Raw genomic sequence first — 22,950 nt, forward strand, 5'->3', positions numbered from 1 at the left:
GAGTTGCGTGCGTGCGCGCGCGCAGCTCATTATCGCACATCTGCTTTGTTACAAATATGCGATTGTCCGTACACGTCGATGTCAAGATGTGGGCACAGACAACACGCACGTGCAAGCAACACCTGACTCCTGTTTCCATGTCAACCACTTCGGTGTTACTTTGACTGCATGAAGACTTGCCAGAAGAAACCCTCCTCAGAGAGATCGAGATGTCATTATTCTTTTCCATTTAAATGTGATTTTATTTGGTCACATCTTTGTGGACATGTGGAAATGAGATGTCTAAATCTGACTGGTTGCTGCAGCTCAAGGAAACACTGTGTAGCACTGGATAATGATGAGAAACACTACCATTTCCAACACACCAGACTCTGAACTGTGAAAACACAGTAAGACATACAGTGCAATTTAAAAAAAAGAAAAAGCAAATGACATGACATGACTGCCTTCAACCCAGATACCAAAGTTTTTGATATACAGTATCTTTCTTGTGTCTTTATAAAGTATAATACACATGGAGATTTCAACTGTGAGCTTCAGCTGGTGTCATTCACAATAAACTCAGTGCTGAGTCATTGATAAATTCAGCTGTCTATACCATCAATGATAGCATCAGGCATCCTCTTCATTCTCTCTGCGCCCTGTGTGTTAAAATATAAGGAAACCTTTCAAAAGTAATACCAACACTTTATCAGAAGTTAACTTCCACATCACATTTTACATTATAATACCTGGGTTCCAAAAAGCACTATTGAACATGAATCCTGTGTGGCTGGATCAACAGGAGGATCATAAACTAATAATCAGGATATAAAACATCAAAAAGTTGTACTAAAAATTTTATTCGCCAAATGTTGTTCATCTGTACAAAGGGCAAAAAACAAACAGGTGGTTAAATTATTTTGACTTTTACAAACTCCAGATATCTAAACACATATTAAAAAAAAAAAAAAAAGAGGGGGAAAAAATGGCCGACAGTTTTCGCAGTCTGACATGGATTATGATGGCATTGGGGGTCTCAGAGGAACCCGGGGAGGGGCACCTGGGGGCCTCGGTGGCATCGGGGGTCCTCTCTGGAGAAAGGGAGGCGGACGAGGAGGACCAGCACCATAGCCAGGTGGAGGCATGGGAGGGGGAGGCCCTCTCATACCTGGAGGCACAGGGTGACCTGAAGGAGAGAGAGGGGGGTGAACCTTACACACACACTCTAAAAAAATATATATATATAAAATTTTCATCAACTAGACAAGAACCCCACTCTTCTGGGTGAAACATTGTTGTCCGACTCGTTTATCCACCAAAAACTAAGCTTTGCAGGGACTCTGAGGCGCCACATACTTATTCACAATATCCGGTCTGAAGAACCTTTGTGTTGTAAAACCATCACAGCCCCAAAACAGAACCAAGAGGAATTCCCGGCATCCGTTTTCCAATCATATTACTTCAACTGAATGATCCAGAACGCGGCGGTGCGTCTGGTCTTCAATCAGCCTAAAAGAGCACACGTCACCCCTCTGTTCATTGAACTCCACTGGCTACCCTTAGCCACCCGCATCAAACTCAGCTCACTGATGTTAGCCTACAAAGTGCTTAATGGAACGGCTCCCATCTACTTGAATGCTCTTGCAAAGGCTTATGTCACAACTCGGTCCCTCCGTTCGTCCCAGGATTGTCGTCTAGCAGTGCCTACACCACGCCTAAGACAATCCAAACTCTTTTCATGTGTCGTCCCACGATGGTGGAATGACCTACCGAGCGCTACCAGAACAGGGGCGTCCCTGTCTATCTTCAAGAAGCTCTTGAAAACCCAGCTCTTCAGAGAGCATCTCCTATCCGAGCACTTACCTTGCACTTACCTACCCCCTCTATCTCTGCACTTCTTTCTATGCCTACACCCCATCTCTACTCTGTCACCTCTGACAGAGTCGGACTAGTGGGTTCCTTCCATGTAGTTTACTGTTAGCTTTATATAGCTTGTTAAATCTTCATTTGTAAGTCGCTTTGGATAAAAGCGTCTGCTAAATACATAAACATAAACTGCAATATGATCTAAGGTTACTATGGAAACTTTGCTAAATAATGGCATGGAATTACTGCCTACCGCAGCAATAAGAAAAGCACCGAAAGATCTAATATGACAATCGACATGTGACCACATTCCTAAAACAGTCTGAAAACAAATGTGTCCCGGGTCGTATCTGAGGACCACCTACTCCCCTGACATGAGGAGCAGAGTGTCGCATTTCCGGTTTATGGAGTAAATGCATCCTGTAAAAAACAGCATCCTAACTCACAGGATCTTGCCTTTCGCGCACGTTCCTGCTTGTCCTTTTCGGTTTATCTTTGCAGTGACTGAATACAGCAGCTGCGGCCATAAATGCGTGCTGCTGGTCCTGGGAGAAATCTCTTAATCGATTCAAGCTACACGCATTTTTGCTCCTCACAACTGAAGGCTGCACACGGGCTCCCCGTTTAACGTGGTCAGATCACAACAGAAACAGGCTTTACATTTTCTGTAAACCTGCCATTCATTTCATTGATTTCCTTTCCGGATGACATCTCCAGATGGCAAAATCCGACTGAGAAGGTAATTAAACGTCAGCAGGCCACTGAATCTGTGGTAATACCATAGATTACATGCACTGGAACCACACTGGAACCACTCGATTTACGTAGAATAACTGTTGGATTACAAAATAACTGGCACAAGATAAATAAGTTCGCAGTCATCTCAAAAGTTCGCGTGGCATTTTAATCCCCCGGATGTATCGTTCACAGAAAACTTCCTGCTTTTTTTTTGTTTATTTCTGCAGCTGCGAGCGCAGATGTTTGTTGTCTGATGAACAATCCTGTTGAGGTATATCATGTACACACATGATGAAACACAAATACACCCTCTGATGCTCAGCTGGTAACTGAGATCAGATCACAAGTGGTCACTCGACACACGCATGGGGACACATTTTGTGACAGGGATTACCCAGGGTGCATCATTATGCCTCGTCTTAAAAGCTTCCAATAATGCTAGATCTCATGCCTAAAATGCTACTTATTCATATATTTTAGAATTTTATAGTTTGTTGGTCAAAATACGCTCCATCGCCTGCAGAACTGTTTCAACACTCCAAAGCACTCCACAGATGTTATTCAATCCTTTTATCTGGAAAACTCCTATGTGGTACTTTCTCTCATTTGTGAGATAAAGAGAGACTTTTTTCTTTTCTTTTTGGGACAACAAAGACTTGACGATGTGCCACAGTACTTACCCATGGGAGGTCCATACGGTGCTCTGGGAGGCATGCCCATAGGTGGGGGTGGAGGCATGTTGGGGGGAGGCGGAGCCCGCTGAGTTGATCCTGGTGGCGCAGGAAGGGGAGGCACCATGCCAGGAGGAGCGGGAGGCGGCATGGCCATCTGAGGCATACCTGTGCGGCAGAAACAGAGCGTGTTCAGGCTCTTCGTTTTAATGTCCGACCAAAAAAGTTTCACTGAAACTCGGATATAGAAACAAGGTCGCAACAGGAAGTGATGACTGTTGTTACTGGTTGATAAAACGTTCTACCCTGAGTCACATGTTAGGCAGTTTCTGCTTCTTTTTTTTTTATACCAGAGATTAACTTTGCCTTTCAAATCTTACATTTACGGTAAAGATTTAACTTACTGCTCATCTTTTGTGATGCTTTTGGCAATTATTTCACACAGCCAGCCAACATTAGAAATGGGTCCATGGATATGTAGCAGTTATAATGTTAAAGCTATAAAACACCAGGTTTTATGGACATGTTTCCGTTTACAGCTTTGAACATAACTACTATCGAAAACATCTATTGAATCATAAACATGGATACAGATTTAAAAGCACTAAAAGTCTCACCTGGATGCATATTGCCAGGAGGGAATGGTGGAGGTCCAGGTGGAGGGCCACCACCTCCCTGTTGGTTTGGTCCCCCTCCTGTTGGAGGCATGGGCATATTAGGAGGCATTGATGGAGGCATCGATCCAGGGGGAGGAACTGGAGGGAATGCACCAGGAGGCGGCAGGCCTGCACAGGAAGAAGGTTTTATTTGCAATTTATCGTCATGTATTCTTTTTTTTTATTCTACCAAAGCAAAACAGACTAATGATTAGGTAAATATTCACATTTATATGATATGATACAATTAATTCAGGTGCTTATATCTCAATTGCAATGCAATGCTGACAAAAAAAAGAGGAAATACAGGCTCAGTTCCAATCTGGTACCTACACACATCTTTACTTTCAAATAAAATAACTATAATAAAACGTATAATAAAATAAGCCTGTATTTTGACAGATAAAGCAGAGTTATCCCGGTCGTTAAAGGTACAATACTTATAGCTGGAAAGTTTTTTCACATGATGATCACAGCACAGCACAACACAATTAAAGTAAAAAGGTCATCATAGACATAACTTACAAGCATGCAACACAATTTCAAGGGCTGCATTTCAAAAGCACATCTAAAAGATCGTAACAATACATATGGTCACTATTACTGGTATCGGTATTATCCCTGATGGTGTTGGTAAGAATAGAGAACGACTAGAAAAACTAGGAATGAAGATGCACTGTGGAATCTCAGAACAACAGCTCATTCATTGTTGTTGATGTTGACAGCAGAAATCCTTCAGAAGTTTGGGGACAGCAGTATAAATCGTTGTCTGTAGGCGATGACTTTCTGCTTCCATTGGAAAAAAAAGCTTAATGGTACATTTCTAATCGAGACCCTCTGCAGCAGTGAGTGTGATTTGATGTGGAGTTACATTAGTGGTCAGACGGGAATTGGACCTTAAGAGTTTTTGTCTTTCAACACTGGATGTATTCAAGGTTTGTACTAAGTCACTTCAGTTACTGCAAAACCTAAAATATATTGCAAGACTGAGCAAAAAGTCATATTGTTGAATTGCGAGTATACATGTGTATTTATTTAATCAGAACAGATCTGAGGGCCACTTAAAAATGCAGGTGAAACATTTCCTCGTGTATCAGATCAAACAGTTACTTAGAGTGTGTTTTGGTTATATTTTGTTTCCCTACTATGCAGCGTGGCTGAAATTGTGCAACACACTGCAAGGATGATTACCAACCACAACAAAAGATGGTGATGAATCCACATGCCAGATTTTTTTACAATCATTTAATAAGACAACTACCTACCAGATAGACCTGGAATGCCTGGAATACCAGCTCCTAGGGTGGTCAGGACCGGCGTTGGAGCACTCGGCGGCGGCGGGGCGTCAGCAAACAGCTGATGCGGCCTGTCAGCCTGGGAGAGAGGGTTTTGAGCAGCCAGGAGTCGCTCTGCAGCCGAACCGTGGCGCTCTCCTTTCGAATCTTTCTTGAAGGCGTACGACACCGTGATGGGCCTGTTGCAGAGGTACTGGCCATTCATGGCCTCAATGGCGGCATCCGACGCATCAAAACTGGCAAAATTGATGAAAGCATAACCCTTGGAGTTGCCGGTGTCAGGGTCTCGCATGATCTTGGGCGTTTGGAGAATCACACCGAACGCACTAAATGTGTCATAGAGAAGTTTTTCGTCAATCTCTGGGTCCAAGTTACCAATGAAGATGTTAGCACCAACATCCAGGTTTTTATTGTGAGCCGAGGCCTTATTGACCCTAATTGGTTTGCCATAGAGCTTGATCATATTCATGATTTTAATGGCATAATCAGCATCCTCTTCACTAAGGAATTCCACGAAGCCATAACCTGAGAGAAGGAAAAAGTTATGTTGGTTACTAATCGCAATAATTTGGGGGAAAAAACACTTTTTTCAGAGGTTGTATTCTACCTTGAGCTACAAAAAGGTCTTTGATACGAACCTTGGTGTTGGCCTGTGACCCGGTCTTTGGGCATGTGTGTGTTGACCACAGGACCAGCCTGCAGGAAAAGCTCCCATAGTAACGGCTCTGACACCTTCTCATCCAAGCCTCCAACATACACGGTGGCGTCTGAAAGCAGAAGGTTAACATTCATAAGGGGAAGCTTGGACCGAGGTAAAAAGTAAAAAAAATACAGTTCAATGGAGATGCTTTTTTTCTGACTGACGCTTATTTGCCTTTTAAATGATTAAAAGTTCTTATTACAGGTTAAGAAATGCTTTTCATGGTTTTTAATAAATCTGCAATACTCACAATACTTTCAAAGATAATTCTGTAACAGATCTATAATAATTTACTCACTTTTAATAGAGACAACTGTATTGTTTAGTGAAAACAAGCCGGTTGGTCTGGTTACACACACACTTATACTAAATAAGTAATTTCATTAGACTGTGTTCAGTTTTCCTTTCCCTATTTGTTTCATACATACAAAACCTTCCCAGAGTCTTTCAAGAAATACCAACTTTCACTCGCAAATATTTGAATTAAATGTACACATAGGAAGCTCTGCAACAAACTGATAGCTGAAAGATTATAGCATCTCAGCTGTCAGGCAAAAAAGATCCCAAAGGTACGTTATTCGCTTTTAAGTTGCAGATACTATAAATGTAACTATTGCTAAATAGTATGCTTAGATAGTCTAACTTAGCCAAATTATAAGGCTGAGCTCCGCTCCATGCTACGCTCCTCGCTAGCTGGGCTAACTTTAGCTTTTTACCGACAGCACTCAGGTCTGATTCTGCTTTATAAACATCCGTAATACTGTCATAAATTAAAAAAAAACCTATACTTACATTCATTGTAACGTGTAACTTGAATTAATCGTTTATTTTTCTTTTAAGTTAACGGAATTGCTAAATTAGCCACAAGCTAAGATAACGACACTTGAAGACTTCCATGTGTTCCCCCGGTTGTTTACCACAAATTTCTGGCTAACGAGGTGAACAACGTTGCTCGGAAAAGGCAGGCAAACAACTGAAAGTATAGCCAACACGCACATTGCCTAACATGTAAAACACAGGAATGAAAAAGGAGCTTAAATGGTGGAATTACCTTGGTTTCTTTCTGAGATTGGTCCCGCTGCCATGTTGAATGACCAACGCAGGGGGAGCGTTGTCACGAGGAGTCCCGCCTCTTCCGGTGTGACGGGGCAAAGCAGTGGGTTGTTTGAGACGTATTATAGCACAAAAGCAGCATGAACTTTGAATAAAAATTCCTGAAATTATCTGTTTTGTTATGACAATCAGTGGTTGTCTTAGCCATAGTTTCTATAGTCAATATCAAGTTTCAGAAACTTCAGAGGAAAACCATTAGAAAAACCAGGTAAATAATCAGCTCCTCTTCTCATATCCCATTCTGCAAATTTCTGTAATTTTGATTTGAAACATTTAAAGGAAAACACCTGCTTCAGGCACACATTTCCACAAATCTACACTGGCTACGGTTGTAAAAATAAAAAACAAGTTACTCTGTGGCGTTTACACAATTCTTAAGTGAACTTGAGGTTTATAATCAGCCAGGAGACGCCAATAGATCACCAGAATGTGCAAAGATGATATGTTAGACACAGCACAAAATGTAAATAAACGTGAATCGGTAAATCACTTTCTTAGAAATACAAACTTGAATACATTCAACTTTGTATTCAACTCCGAAATAAACATGAGAGGCAAACACAAAAGTAAGTAGGGCTGGACCAAGTCTAATTTCTTTTTCTTTCTCTTTGATTAGTTGTTGGCAACCATGGCATGCAGTTTGTCCTGTTCCACAATGTAGCCTAGGTAAAGCTCCTTGTTGTCCTCATCCCGCATCTGGTTTGGTAGAATCATGGTCTTTGCCATCTTTTCCAGCTCGTCACAGCACTCTTTCCTCCCCCTTTGCCCAGAAAAGACCCAGGCTTTGAGCTCAAACCTGTCAGCTTTCAGGGTCCGTTCTACATGAATCTTGGATAAGACGGCTGAATGAAAGCTTGGGCACAGTTGGGCCCAATTACAACAATTTAAATTTTTATGGAAATCCAAAAAACGCCAAAATAAAAACACATATCTATGAGTCAGGCTTTAGATCGAGAAAGGATCCATATTCAGGGACAGTAACACAGTAATTAATGTGAAATTTAAAAAAAAAAAAAGAAAATTCTTTAATATATATATATATATATAAAAATATAAACATCAAACAATGAAGACAAGAGACATGACAAAGTCGCAAACATTTTAATCAACTGATTTAATACATATACATATAAATCTACTAGTATAAACATGGATTACAAAACATTCGTAGAAAATACGTACAATTAGGGCCTCGACAAAGATTTTTTTATAAAACAATACTGTATAGAATATGAAAAGTACAAAAACGAGACCAAGCACATCATGCAACAAAGCCAGAAAACCAAAAAAAAAAAGAAAAGAAAACAAAAAAACATTAAAAAAATCCTTTGCCCGATAGCAATTTCAAAGAAAACTCGTTTGAATGAAGAAGGCTGAGATTAATGGCTTTTAGCAACAAAAATAACACTTATGGAGCGTTTTGATTGAAATTAAAATTGAGAAAACACAATTCGAGATCACCAGCCTCGTTCAAACGACCGTTGAGTTTCTACTCGTTCGTTTAAATTTTTCCATCGATGGCTCGTGAGATAGTACAATCACTGAATGGAAAAGCCTCTGAGAATCTGAGAAGGTGTGTAGTTAAACGGATGAAGTCTATCAAAAGAAAGAAAGGAAACTGACATCAACGGGGTGTTTCAAGGTGCAGATTCATGAGGTAAAAGTGTTCATTACATTTGAACTCATCACTGAGGAGAGCTGCTTTCAACATGTTTACAAGCCGAGTTATAAACTAGTGACACGTGTTCATAAAGTTATACCAAAGTTGGCTTTTTTCAACAAATTAAATGGCACGCTATATATCAAAGGAACTATCTGACGTATTGACTTGGATGAGAAGATTAACACCAGTTAGCTGATTTATTTTTTCTTGACTGGCACCGGTTGCTACGCAACCAGCGCAGACTCCAGGCAGTGTACACAAGCAGATATTCCCAAGTACACATTAAACTGTAGCGGAGCGGTTTTGTCAGCGTTGGGCAGAGCCGAGACGAGCCGAATCCATCTGCTTTCAGACATGATGCCAAGTTAAGCTAACTCGCCGCAGGCTGCAGAGGTGGGACAAATTCTTTGCAAGTGACAAGTTAGTCTCAAGTCTCTTTGTTGAAATCCCAAGTCAAGACTAATGAATATCTTTATGTCTGGATTCAGGAAATACCTACAACCACAACACACTTTCTAGATGAGGTGTAAAAAAGGGCCATTTTTATTTCTTTTTAAATTTTTTTAAACACAGCAGAGGCAGAATCAGTAAATCTGTGTCTGTATAACAGTGAATGTGTCATTAAGCTTCATAACATTTGAGTAGAGTTAAATGAATTAAATGTTTACCTCCAACTAGACGGCCCTGCCAGCAGAGAGGTGTCGAACAAACCCAAATAAATAATAAGAAATCCATTCCTTTTGCACATTGCTGGGTCAGTTGTGTTTGGGATGTAAAACCCCCATTATTATTATTCCAGAAGGAGCTGTTACACTCAAATGTTGTGTTCACTGTCATCACAGAACTGGTTTTATTCAAGAGAACTCATTTTTCTTCTTTAAATTCATTTCTCCCTGAACCACTCACGACCCGGAACCGGTCCTCGGCCACTCCTGGGCTACGGTATCGGTCACTGACTCGTGAGGCTCAAGTCTTTAAGTCCAAGTCTTTAATTTTGCTAAGCAAGTCTGAAGTCAACGAAGTTGAGACTCAAGTTTGAGTGAAGCCCGAGTCGTGCAGTTTGGGTCCACGGCCCCGGCTTCAAACATTAATGAGGGTGATGTTAATCTTCTCATCCACTTCTTCAAGCAAATATCCTCAAATTATTCCATTAGAACACTGTGGCGGTAATTTAGCATCTAATTTTCACATTTAAAGAAGCTCTTTTTCTTTTAAAGACCCCATTGAATAAGATCAGACACTTTTCTTTAAAAGGTCTATAAAACTACATGTTACCAATTTCCATAAAGGCACGACGTCTCAGAGGGGAGAAATGTCAACAGAACAACAAAAGCTGCTCTGATATTAATCATACTCAATCCCTCTTCTTTTTTTTTTTTAAATTTGCCTCCTCTTAAAATTTGGAGTAATCGGTTTCTGCTGTTGGCAGTTTCGCACTCAGCAGCCAGAGTGAGCCTCCCCGCTGTTTAACTTTCCAAACTTCTGCCCATATTTCCCTCAAAACAAGAGCCGCGCATCAATTAAACTCTCGCCTCGTTTACGTGGGGTCTTTAAAAGGCTACTCATCGACACGCCTTCATTTCTATGATGTTTTAAAAATACGTTTCAGATACACAAAGAAATATAAAGATTTCACGAAGAGAAAGGGTAATAAGTGCGGGTTACATTACATGTTTATCATCTGTGGACATAAGAGAAAAAGAACAACTTCTGCCTCAAGCATCTTAAACCAAGCTTGAGACTTCAAATTCATTTTCTGGCCATATTTTCACCTCCCAACCATTCACTTCCGTCCTCACGAGCACCAAACCTTTTTTAAACTCCTCGCTGGAGCACACGACAAAAAAAATGTATCACAAGAGTAATCTTATGGTGTAACAGAGTTGCTTTGTAGGTCCTTTAGTTGGTTGCGCGCTAAAAGCATACATTCGGCTACTGTCAAGGTCACCAAGCGCACAACAGATTCTAAAATAGCCAAAAAGCCTTCACAAACAAAAAATAATAATAAACAGGCCAACATATCCATGATTCGCCATCTGATTTTTGTAAAAACCTGAGCTGCTGTCAGAGCAATCGGTCTTCTGCTGACATATTTTACAAAGTACCCACAAATCATTATTCACGTTTGAAAGCTTTAGTGGAGCTTTGAAAGCTTATTCTAGTGTCGCTTTAGTTTAAAATGTCCCACCTTTACAAAGAAACCGGTAGGATTCATGTTCACCACGGATTCTTTTCTGTCTGCCTGGCCTGCTGCGTCTGCGTTTATGTTTAGGAATAGTTTTTTAACCGAAGAGTGGAGGCGACACATTTTCGCGTTGTTACATCCAAAAGCCTTTAAGAAACTCACGGGTCTGACGTGACCTAAACTTCATGCATGTTTGGTTCTATGGGTCATGTTCCGTACATTCACTGATCAGCGTGGAGTAAGGGCTACTTTTTGTAAATGTGGTGGGAAATAATTTTAAAAACTGTAAACACCAGGCAGGTGGTATGCCAAGCACTTTTTTTTTTTTTTTTTTTAAACAAGCGTTTAAAAAGAAGCATCTTGGGATTAGTAGGCACACACGGAGGTAACGGCTATAGCGGCGAGTGTTTGTTTTGTTTTCTGGACAGATGTGCATACTGTAAGTCAAGGCCCTGATTACCTGGTCCTTGTGACGAGACAAAACCGTCAAAAGTTCAGAGAGAGTGATCAGCACTGTTACCGGGAATCCTACGGTGTGGCGACGGCATGTTTTCTCCACAAAGCTTTAGTGTGAGGGCAGAGTGGCGGCGTTGGCCGCGGTGAGTTGACCCACAGCTAGCATCAGGATGTCTTTCTTCTCTTTGTAAAAACGGAGTTCTCGGCCCGCCAGCCTGGCGTCCTCCAGTTCTCGCTCCGTTGAGGCCAGCTCCTGCGCGATGGTGCTCGCCACGCTCTGCTCTCGGTTCACCCAGTCGGCTGCCATCTGGGTGCGCATGTCATCATCCAGAGCCCGGTGGGAGTAGTGAGCCAGCACCTCCTGGAAATCCAGTCACATCAGAGACACCCGTCTGATTTTGAACCAATAAATAACTAAAACGCACCGTCTGCTGAGTCTATAACAGAATTTAGAACATTTAACAACACTGCTGCCACTCACAGTGAGAGGAAAGATGTCCCTGTTCAAAAAAGTTGTCTGTAGAAGCTAAAAGCCAACCCTGTACTTGTATAATTGAAGCTGGTTTCGTGTCACAAAGTACCTGTCGGGAACACTGTCGCTCTCTCATTGCTTTGAGGCTTCCATTCCAGTGCAGCAGCTGGAACACAGTCATCAGCTCCTGAAACACACAAAAAAAAACAAGTTAGCCGGAATAAGGCTCTAAACTCACTTCAGGACGTTCTAGCTTGAGTAACAGAGCATTTTAAGCCACGCATGCTGCTTTCAGAGTTGCTGTTTCCAATTAGTAACATGGATTAAGATGTTCCAGCTTCAAGCTCCCTGCCTTTAGTAAATGGTTTAACCCTGTTGGGCATTTACACTAAATCTGCAAGAGGTGTTGTTGCTATATTACAAGCACACCGGCACAATCTCTTAAGAATGTTGTTTATTTCTTGCATCGTGTGTACAGACATTCAAACTGAACACATGCCAAAGGTTTATACAATATCTGAGCTCAGATAATCAAAACTTTGCATTTACCTGGAACTCCAGCATGGACTTTCCTTTGTTGGACTCGAGCATGAAGCGAAATGCCCCGATCCCTGTGTTGGGATTGTCAGCCTCTTCCCTGTTTCCCTGTAAAAACAAGTGAACAAACAGCCTGGTTTCACAAAAAAAAACAAACAAAAAAAAAGTGTAGAATGGCTAGATTTGCCCAAAGCGTAGACACATAGCAGTGGGAAGATAAAGGCTCGAAAATCATGACGTGTCAGCGTTTTATGCCCAGACCAAGGATTTGTTTATTTCTAAACCAAACTGTTATTATTTGACTTATTTCAGTTTTTGTTCTTAACCCCTGATGTGTACTTTTTAGACACGTTGCAGACACAAGTAGACGGTGACACAGAAAAGTATAGGAACTTCAGAAAAAGTTGGGTTGAATGAGGATTGCAGTCAGTCGACAGATTGTCACCAGGCTTCATTTTGTGACTGTTCAAAGTAGCAGACACGGACTCTCGGTTTCACCTAATCAAAAATAATAGGTATGTCATCATTTGATTTGTTTTTAACAAGGAAATGTAGCTCTGTAAAAAATTTGGAGGCTTGAGATTCCGTCCATTGTACAGTATTTGAGCCTTGGGACCGCGGTAGGTCCGACACATTCTGTAGTGAGACTGTGTTGAGTTCAAAGCCATCCGACTCAATCTGCAGCTTAGTTGCATAACTATGTAGTAACTGACATTTGTTAGTCTATGATAAGACAAAAACTACAAAGCCAAAATTCATGAAACTTGTTGGAGGAGTGAAGGCTGAATGAAGGAAGAACACTTTCAATTCTGATTCAACTTGTTTTGGGACAATGTCCAGATATTTGGGTTTTTTTGGTGTTTGTTTAAGGTTTTATATCATACACCTAATTGGAAAATTGTCATTGGTAGAGGTCTGGTGCTCATCAGATACACTTTTAGTTGCCTTTAAATAGATTATACCTTTTACTTTCAAGGCACAAACTCTTTGTATGCATGGTGCATAAATATAAAAGACTTAAAACCAAGTCCCAGCCGAATGTATGAACAACTTCTGGCATTCAGTGGCACTTATTATGACTTACATTGAAAGAGGCCAGCGCCTCATTCACGCTCTTCTCTATGAAGTCGTCTGTAATTCGCCGAGAGGGATGTTCATTGAAGACGGAGTTCATCAGAGCAATCTTAGCAGCGCTGCGCCTTGCCTCCGCCTTTGTCGGACAGAACTGTCCAAAAGTTAACGAGAATATGCACAGTGAGACGCACAGATGGAAAGACTGATGGGAATGAGTGAGAAATGAGTGAAAGGTCTCCTAGACGCACCTCATCCACTGATGCTCAGTCTTAGAAAACAACATCCTTTTTTATTTTTTTTTTATTTTTAAATCTCACAATTGACACGCTGACAAAATACAGACGGAGTACCTGGAAACTTCCGAAGCAGCTGCCACCTGGAAGGCTTACATAGCACACATATGGAGGGCTGTTCGACGGGACCATTTCATAAACAACCAGAGCTCCGTTCCGCAGGTCGGCCCCTCTGGTCTGCTTCATCTGCCAGAACTCCTGTAAAGCTTCCACCACGTTTACTGACGGACACAAACACAAAAGGAGCCTCATCGCGTTGTGCTACATCAAAACGCGTCTTTTCTCATGAGCACAGTTAACTTGTTTTCATCCGCCTTTGGCAGAGAAACTCTCTGCAAAGGCAGCAACAACAAGGCTGAAGGAAATTCTGCATCACTCTCTCATGTGACAGTTACATTTCTTGTCCGGATAGGAAACAATAACAAAGCAGAGCAGTAAAACAGATGAACCGAGTCATGAATGCTTGCTTGAATTTGGGGATTGGGTTTGCGCCTCCGCAGCCTTGTTTCACAGAGAACGGAGCCTCTGTCAACAAAGTTGAAGGAACGTTGCTCCGACATCAGAAATGTAAATCCCTTTAGAGCGCAATCCAAATAATTTATCACGCTCACACTGAGGGGCAGTAAAACATCCAGTATACACTGTCATCTTTTTGTTAGTAAGTCATAAAATCAGGTTTATGCGATTCTCTGATGTTTATAGACTCTTATCCACCCTGCACTAACCATCGGGGAGGCATCTGTCCCCAAAGTCATTCCACAGCCTGACGATGTGTCAAACCGTGCAGCCAAATTCATAAAGAGGTATTTTCTCACCAACAACAAGAGGGGCTCCTGCAGCACAAAGTCCGAGCCCTAGACTCCACATCATGGAATCAGTCACGGATTACAAACTAAGACCCTCAGACAGGCTAAATCAACACCTCCAGGACATGCGTGGTTGTTTCCCCAAAATGGGGGTCAAACCATGTGTTTTTGCCAGTTTCTTGGCATTTCCTTAGCAACAGAAGTGGAGTGACACAGGAAGCCCTGGGAGACCGCGAAGGATCACATGCAAAAGTGGTGCTGCTCCAACCTCCGACTCACAAGGGGACAGTTTAACAGGATGTGATTTAGACTGTCAGCCCAGACATGTGTTTACGGCTCACTTTAACCTTCCACGGGCCTTTCAAAAGTGCTAATTAGAATTAGAAAAAGCCCATTTACACCATATTGTGAGAGAAGTGCATTACCGGCAGTCATCTGCTAATCGGTCTAAATGGGACGGAGGAGGGACGAGGCTGTCAGTGCGCACAGGGACAATCTTTTGGAAATAAATCCTATTAGTGCACAGCAGGAACACTTAGATCCAACTGCCAGTACTGGATCAGCTTTCTGTCAAATATTAGAGAGACGCAGCTCTTTCTGGTTTGATGGGGAAGTTAAGTTGAATTACCAAAAGTTCCTATTATTATATAAATAATCCTCACTGGGTAATATGATTTATGGCTTTGATTTAATACAAAGTTACCCAAATGCACAGCTATTTCTCACGACTTGCAAGAGATTGATGTTGGGTTCCAATAAAGCCCAAATCCAGCAGGCCAGAAGAAATAACTCAGGTATGACATGACATGGATGACAGACCAAAATCGTACACTGGTTCAAATCTGGGTGCTGAAACTGAACCAGGTCTGAACCTCACCCACATTAAAGTCACTTCCAAATGTGGTTTAATAAAACCACTTGACCCAATCTGTCCCAAATCCACAAAACTAAAACCTGACCTAACCTGGAAATCAGTGCTGGGTCTCAACAGAGAATGTCGGTCCGATTCAGCTGACCTGAGGAATGTCAACATAAAACTGTAGTTCTTTTTTTTTGTATCGTTGCTGAATGCAGTCCCACTGATCTGAGGGTTGTTTATCACATTATGAAGTGATGAAGCCACTACAGCAAATATGAGAACTCGTGGTTATAGATCATCAGGTAAAAAAAAAAAAAACACCACAGAACATGGTCGCTTTCCCGTGAATATTACAGGAATGTGTTTTTTTTCCGTCGCTCCAAACAAATGGCGCAGCTCAAAGTGTCTGTCTCCAAACTCCCCTCCCCAACTACAAACTGAAACTGTGTGACACGGATTACCATCTTTATCTCCATGTTTGGCCTGGACACGACCACTGCTGGACATTACCTCTGCCGTAGCCTTGCGTGTGTTTGGCGAAGCTGCGGACCACAGCCTCCACCGCCTCCTTCAGCACCGCCGGGTTCCCCTGGTTACAGTGACCGCTCGCCCCCGGCCCCAGCCCGGCTCCCACACCGCCGTACAGGCTGTGGAGCTGCAGCGGCGGCGGCGGGGGAGGAGGCCCGGACGAAGCGGACAGGGACATGGATGGTGGCAGCAGCGGTGCGATGGGGACCGTCACCCCGGGCCGGAGAGAGGAGCGCAGGGTCCCTGCCGGTCCTGAACCGAACCCAATCCCCGGCTGCAGCCTCTGAGGGCGGATACTGTCCGGGATAACGTTAGATTCCATTGTCCCGACGTAACGTCTGCGAAGTCCGGGTCAGGAGGAAAACTGTACCGATAAAACCAGCAACTGCCGCTGAGAAACTCAGCTTACAGGGGTGAACGAACAAAGCGTTTGTGGCGTTTCGTCAGTCACAGCCGAAATAAGTAGTTAACGGTCGTTGATTCGGCACACACTGCTGCCGCTGCCTCGCATCCTGACTCTCTGGATTAGGCTATGGGTTTGTCAGTCAAATGATGCCTTCAGGGACCCCTCGGATGCTGCAACTATTCTGTGCAGGAACACGCTCATGTGCAACTTGATTTGTTTGTTTTTCTTGTTTTGTTTATTCTTTGTTTTAATGTACTCATTGTACTCAATGTACTGCATACGTTATATTTTGTTTTCATTCTGCTAATTGTGAGGCATATATTTGCATGAAAGTATTGTTTAATCTATTGATTGCCACTTTTTTTGTTGTTGTTTGTTTAAAACTAGTAAGTCTCTTTTGGTTGGAATTGACACTTCATCTGGATCTATGGATAAAGGGCAAATCACAGCCCACAGTGAGAATATTCTGCCTCACTGTGTGAACAGAATCAACTTGACTCAGAACGGTAACATTGACTCCAGTCTTAAAACAGATTTAGTATTGTATAAGGTCGACATTAATAGGTGGTTATGCCAAACAGTGACTTTAAAGGTAACAAGAGGAGTAGAAACACTGAATTTCCATTCATGTTTGTGCTTTTCAATAAATAACTGCAACTATTTCCCGTTTTCCTGGCAACAAATGAAGAAATCCGAGGTGAGTCTAGACTTATTCCCAACACGGTATGTGATTTACATTAGTAGATAATGATTAAATATATAATGTGTCACATTATGTGACTTAAACTGACTATTTAAAGCCATGAAAAAGGTCAAGAAAATTACATAACTTTGCAGACTAACTAGAAGAATATTGTAAGGAATTTTTGTGTTGGATACTTGTATTGTGACTCTTAAAATGTATGTATGTTTGTCTCAACTTAAAACTACATGTTTCAAATCGCCCTTATTTTCACAAAGTTGATTAAGGACTATGTGGTCAGCTAGTTCAATATAACACAATTTGATATGCAGTAAATGGTTGGAGGGGGGTGAAGGAAAGTTAGATATTTTAGATGCTTTTAGAGTTGGTGTTTCCGACATTTACTGCAGGCCCTGAAAGCAGCAGTGGAAAGTCAGGGAAATAGCATGCCAAGAAATCTGAGCCTCCTCTGTTCTCCTGTGGCAGCAACAGAGAACAACTACAGTGTGGCTTTACAGCCCCAGCTCTGCTGCTTGAAACATGTGATTTAACTTGGAAGCAGGGCAACTCAGTTTACTTGATAAAAGGGTGTAAACAGTCTCCCGTCTTTGAAACAGTTAAACATGTTGCAGATTTTGAAGTACCTAGGTGTAACTAAGAGTAGTTGGACCACCTACTCTGTGAAGAACAAATACCAAAGGAAATGAGACCTCCTCTTGTGCTTCCTTAAAAAAAAAAGAAAAAAAAAAAAAGAAATACTGCTTTCTGGATCTTGTGTAGTTTTTCATTCTTTCTGTGGTCTGCAAAGAGGCCCGAGAGGAGGAGCAAGGGAGCCCTTGAATAAATCTTTCTGAAGCTGAATCGGCATTGAAATTAAGATTTCAACTCATCTGTTCCACAAAAACATCTCTGAGAAATATAAAGTGGAGTGAGAGGCTTGGAAAATTTCATAGAAGCCAAGAAAACTGTCTAAAACCGTGCACACGCATGCCAAAGAAGTCAATCATATATCATAACTGTAATGAGTGTTTAACTCACTGGAGGGTGGGCTCTCAATGTAATATATCAGTTAATGACCTCAGCAATGCAGCTCGCTGGCTTAGGTTCATTTCCTCACATGTTGATATTGTTCTCAAACTGTCTAATGTCTAGTTTGTCCAAGAATATGTTTGTTTTTTACTCCGGATATTGTCATAGCAATAGACCGTGCAGCTCCATGATGGATCCTGCTTTGTTCTCTCTGTCAGTATAGAACAGTTTATGGTTATTGTAACTGTCAGACAACATAATCATGTTGTTTATTAATGTAAGATGACTTGTTAAACGTTTATCTCACAGTGGATTAAGTTCATTAATCTAGGTAAAGTATTTTTACAGTTTTGAGGTAATTCGCTTGAGTACTGCTTCACTAAAAACCCCTCATGTAACCCTTCTTTAAAAAAAGATTCCAAACTAATCCTTTAACACCTCCCTGCTTCTTAAGTTCAGTCCCATATGTTGAAACCTTACTCATTCGTATAGTTCGGTAGTTTTACTTAATCAGAGGAGGTGAGTATATCTTTCTCCACAGTTTCAGAGCGTTAGATCTTCTTTATGTGTCAGACATTTTTTTTTATTATTTTAAACAGTTAATGGTCACAATGTACTACTGAAATCTATTCAGTCTAAATCAGCTCAATTCCCATCATCCAAAAGTTTCAGTATGTGTCTTTTATGCTAAATTTTGTACTTTTGCAAACAGTACTGTGTGAGACACCCATCATTTGTTCATATTTGGCTCCAGTGAGCCTTATACTGTTTCAAAGTGGTCTCAAGTAATATTTCTCCAGGCTTTCTGATAGTCTGAAGTTTTTCTTTGGTCATTGGCTGTTTGTTTTTTTTTCAGTAAGGATAATTCCATAGCATTTAAGGGGATGTAAACATGTAAGTGGGTACTAAAGCCTAAAACTAAAACTTCTCAAAACTAGACCAACACAGCCAGATGATGCAGTTAGGGCTCAAAATACTCTGCATCTATAATCCCAACTGGACTGAAATGGACCAAGTTTCAGTCCAGTCTCCTGACTGTATTTTTTTGTTTCCTTAAACACTGACACTGACCTATGAATCACTCAAAGCACCTAACTCAACAATGAACCAGTGTTGTGCCGATACATAACAGAAAACTTCGAGAACTTTGAGGAGTTGTACCTTTAGGCATTTTGTTACTAGCTGTCCATCGCAAAGGCACACAATGGATGTCTTTTCCAGAGAAGTATGCTGTCAAGAAGTCATTCAACAGGGCAGAACATTTGTAATGGACTGAAAATCAGCAACCACAGGTCTTATGGGGGGATGAATCCTCCCCAGAGCACGGGCCACAACATTGTTGAAGCAGTGCGGGATCAACTTGACAGAGAGCGGGTCAAAAGGCAGCCGACATCCAAAGAAGAGCTTTAAAATGTTCTTCAAGAAGCCTGGAGAACTATTCCTGAAGACTAGAAGAAATGACATAAAGCTTGTCTCAGAGGGTTCAGGCTGTGTTGAAGAATAACGGCGCTCATACCAAATAACTTACAAGCTCATTAAATTTGTACTACCTCTGTTTTAGCCTCATATACATGTTTCCATAAATCACTACACCTATATAAAGAAACTCGGGGTTGGTTTGACATTTTTGCACAGCACTGTAGATAATTCGTATTTCAGGACAAAACAGGACATTTTCACTGATTGCTGTCACAGTTCCTGTTAAGTGTGTCAAGACTTATCTCACCCTGACAAGCCTATATGTTCTTACTGTAATACTGTAATCAGCAGGTCAAAAAAAGTGTATCTATGAAGCTTAATAACAAGAACGAGTCAAGGCCCATTTTTGCCTCTTATCATTTTTAATGCCGACATCTTTTACAATAAAGTCCTGTGGTAATGTTCAGTAAAAACATCCCTTTTTCTTAGCTTTTGCGCTGCTCTAACCGAGTCCTCTTGCTGCAAACACTTTCACGCAGTAATCAGGTCGAGGCACCCTCACATGCCTTCCATTACCACAAAGGAGATGCTTCTGTGTCTGGATTTCTTTTCAGCGGATGTCTTTGAGAGACATAAACAACCCCAGCCTTTTTCCACTAGGGGAGTCCAGCCTGGTGATGAGCAGATGCTGGACACGGGGAACAATCTCGGTTTGGAAACGCGCTCCGGGTTCCCACATCTGGTTTAGATTGACGCAAAATCAAATTCTTAAAACTCCGGCGCAGACTTTTCCCACAGATGAACAGAAACTTTGGGTGTTTATTAGGCAGCGCGTGTCGTTTATGCTCCCTACTCGCATATTTCCATCCAAACATATGTGCTGAATTGTTTGTCACCTAACAGGGTGAAGCACAACTGGAAATTAATTACTTTACAGCCACTGTAAAGATAATCTGTTAGATGTAAACCAGAGGTAAAAGGTTTGCATCCACATGAATGAGTATGATATGCAAGGGTTTGTCCCAAAGAGCAGCTGAATGACACATTTTCTGAGGGAGTTTTGTTTCTATTAAAGAGAAATCTCAGTTCTTTGATTTAATCACGAAGAGACACCCAATGATTAGTTTTCAAAAGGTTTAAAAACTTGTTTCATCAGTTGTTGGAGTCTGTAATGGGCTCAAATCCAACAAAGGCTTTCTAAGAGTTCCACACAAACAACCTTTAGATAGCATTCCAACAATGCTCCTCAGAGGCTGAAATAACCTGAAACAAACTGGAAACCTTTGGGGGAACATTTTCCACGGTGGAGACTGCTCTGTAAGGTGCATCATCTTTATCAGAGGAACTTCATTTTGAGCACAACTTACTAATAATCTTCATCATGAAAATATACACAGAGCTAAAGGGCTCATGTCAGCATCAGAGAAGAAAGGGACAGAAACTTGAAAATACAAAGTGTGTCACGGACATAAAAAAAAAAAAAAACGACATCAACACCAGTGATAATAAAACACAAAATAAAACAAGATAGTTTGTCTAAATTCAACCCAGCAGCAGCAGAAAATGTCCTTCCGAACAAGGTCCCAGTGTCATGAGGATTGGTATTACTGATAATTAAGTGTTTTATTTAATCTATGAGATAAGATGCACCCCCGTGCTGTCAGCAGAGGGACTGTTGGACTTTGGTTCAGTTTGCCCAGGTGGCACCAGCAAAAACAACCAGTACTGTTCAGTTGCTTTTTATCTTATCCAATCAGACCTGCGTTACGACAGAGCTGCATCACTGTGTTGGACTATAAGAGGATTGAGAGTCCCGAACGAAGGCACCATCTGGTCTGAATTCCCCTGAAGAACAGGTGAGTCTCATTTTCTTATGGACTTAAACTTAAGCTTTGTTAAATCTTGTTTTTACTTTATAATGACTTTTGACTTGGGAATGAATAACTTATATTGATGTCTAACCTTTATCTAGTTGGTTCTTGGTTGTGGCAACAAGGGGTTGATCAGAGGAAATTTAGTCAGTGTCAAGTTACCTGCTTTTTCCTGATGATGCATCATCTTTAAAAGTCTAAAATGTAAGCGATTAAACTCAAGTCATACATTAATGGACTGGGACTTAGAACTAGCGTAAGGAAAACATAGATCAGTTTAATTCAAGAGACACATTCATGGTAAAAAAAAAAACAAAAAAACATTTGAACATAAGAAACAAAGCAAAGTATATTTTAGTTTGGTTTAAATAAGTGTTAAAGTTTATTTGCCAGGTTGTGCCAGAGCTTGTGCTTATTTCAGCTGATGAAGTAGTTCATGTGTGGGGTTTGGACAAGTGCATTGTGACTTGAAATCTTTATCTTGTGACCATGAGACAACAAGTCAGACTGAGGTTACCAGTAAAGATTTATCAGTGAGTCATCTGCTTTAGCAACAGGAGGCCTTCCCACGCACAAATCCTGAAAAACAACCCCAAACTGCATGTTTAAGGTTATTTCAGAATACGTTGTACTGCTTTTCAGCGTATTAATTGTAAAGATGCTTGTTTTCTAGGTCTCGTCCCGTCATCAGCCATGAAATTCTCCCTCATTGCCGCCGTTGTCCTGCTTGCTCTGGCACACGGTACGGCCAGAGTTATGTATATTCACGGATTCTTCGTTTGGTTGTGGGACCGCAAGACTTGTTTTCTTTCTTTTTTTTAAATGTCATGTGTTTGTATCCCACAGGAAGCTTTGCAAAAGATGCAACTGATCTTGGAAAGCTCAGTGCGTACTTTGAGGAGATTAAGGCCAAATTGACTGGGGATCTGAGTCAGGTGCTCAGCAACCCAGACCTGTCCAGCCAGGCTCAGTGAGTAACAACCAACCACCGTCACCTCACACTTTTAGACACTTTTAAGAATTAGTTAATACCTGACAGTAAATTCACATTCAGCATTCATTCAATCATGTGACTGAAAACATTGGACCCCATTAACTGTTAAAGGAGCCATTAGATTAACTTACTTGTACCTCTTTACCATTTAAACCAGAAGGATGATTTAAGTAAACCCAGCAGTGAAAAACAAGCTTTTTTCTTTTCCATTTAAATCATTTTAATATATACTGATCTGGTCAGACACGTGTATGACAGACATTTATAGCGTTTTGTCTTCTGCTCCCCCAGGACCTTCCTGGATGACAACAAGAAAATGCTGGAGCCCCTGGCTGCTCAGGTCCAGGATCAGCTGAAGTCTGTTGCTGCCACCATGGATGACAAGCTCGGACCTCTGGCTGAAAGCATGCAGGAGCAGGTCCAGCCCATGATCGTAGATCTCCAGAGGAAGGTGGAGGACCTCTTCAGGAGAATCACAGAGGAGGCCAAAGCCATCGGCCAGTAAATGGACACTGAAGAGCTGGGCCGAGTTCGGGGAGCCTAAAGAGTGTTTCTGTGCCTGCTAACGTTCGTCATCCCTGTGGCACAAAATAAAACCATGGAACACTGCAACAGCGTGCGTTTCATTTTTTGGGTTTGCAGTGGTTTTAAACGA

The 22,950-nt window shown here is 41.5% G+C and overlaps 3 protein-coding genes across 4 annotated transcripts; 1 reads left to right on the forward strand and 2 right to left on the reverse strand.

Moving 5' to 3' along the window:
- Positions 1–951: 951 nt before the first annotated feature.
- Positions 952–7,041, reverse strand: sf3b4 (splicing factor 3b, subunit 4). The gene is made up of 6 exons (XM_072370563.1): positions 6,960–7,041; positions 5,847–5,975; positions 5,179–5,733; positions 3,875–4,042; positions 3,267–3,425; positions 952–1,168 (listed from the first exon to the last, which is right to left on the reverse strand). Exons 1-6 carry the CDS (start codon positions 6,991–6,993, stop codon positions 999–1,001), a joined length of 1,215 nt encoding a protein of 404 aa, XP_072226664.1. The 5' UTR covers positions 6,994–7,041; the 3' UTR covers positions 952–998.
- Positions 7,042–8,116: 1,075 nt separating this feature from the next.
- lix1l (limb and CNS expressed 1 like) lies at positions 8,117–16,423 on the reverse strand. Of its 2 annotated transcripts, XM_072370612.1 has the most exons (7): positions 15,877–16,423; positions 13,759–13,922; positions 13,419–13,559; positions 12,347–12,442; positions 11,907–11,984; positions 11,390–11,686; positions 8,117–9,069 (listed from the first exon to the last, which is right to left on the reverse strand). In XM_072370612.1, the coding sequence occupies exons 1-6, from the start codon at positions 16,214–16,216 to the stop codon at positions 11,435–11,437; spliced, it is 1,071 nt and encodes a 356-aa protein (XP_072226713.1). In that variant the 5' UTR covers positions 16,217–16,423; the 3' UTR covers positions 8,117–9,069; positions 11,390–11,434. The 2 variants fall into 2 exon arrangements, with proteins under 2 accessions (XP_072226713.1, XP_072226712.1); XM_072370611.1 differs by having other exon boundaries at positions 8,117–11,686.
- Positions 16,424–21,221: 4,798 nt separating this feature from the next.
- LOC140275496 (type-4 ice-structuring protein-like) lies at positions 21,222–22,907 on the forward strand. The gene is made up of 4 exons (XM_072370973.1): positions 21,222–21,286; positions 21,975–22,043; positions 22,148–22,271; positions 22,587–22,907. The coding sequence occupies exons 2-4, from the start codon at positions 21,995–21,997 to the stop codon at positions 22,798–22,800; spliced, it is 387 nt and encodes a 128-aa protein (XP_072227074.1). The 5' UTR covers positions 21,222–21,286; positions 21,975–21,994; the 3' UTR covers positions 22,801–22,907.
- The last annotated feature ends 43 nt before the right edge of the window (positions 22,908–22,950 follow it).

The sequence above is a fragment of the Leuresthes tenuis genome, unplaced genomic scaffold, assembly GCF_036924035.1.
Source record: "Leuresthes tenuis unplaced genomic scaffold, fLeuTen1.0.hap1 SCAF_18, whole genome shotgun sequence".
NCBI lineage: Eukaryota > Metazoa > Chordata > Actinopteri > Atheriniformes > Atherinopsidae > Leuresthes > Leuresthes tenuis.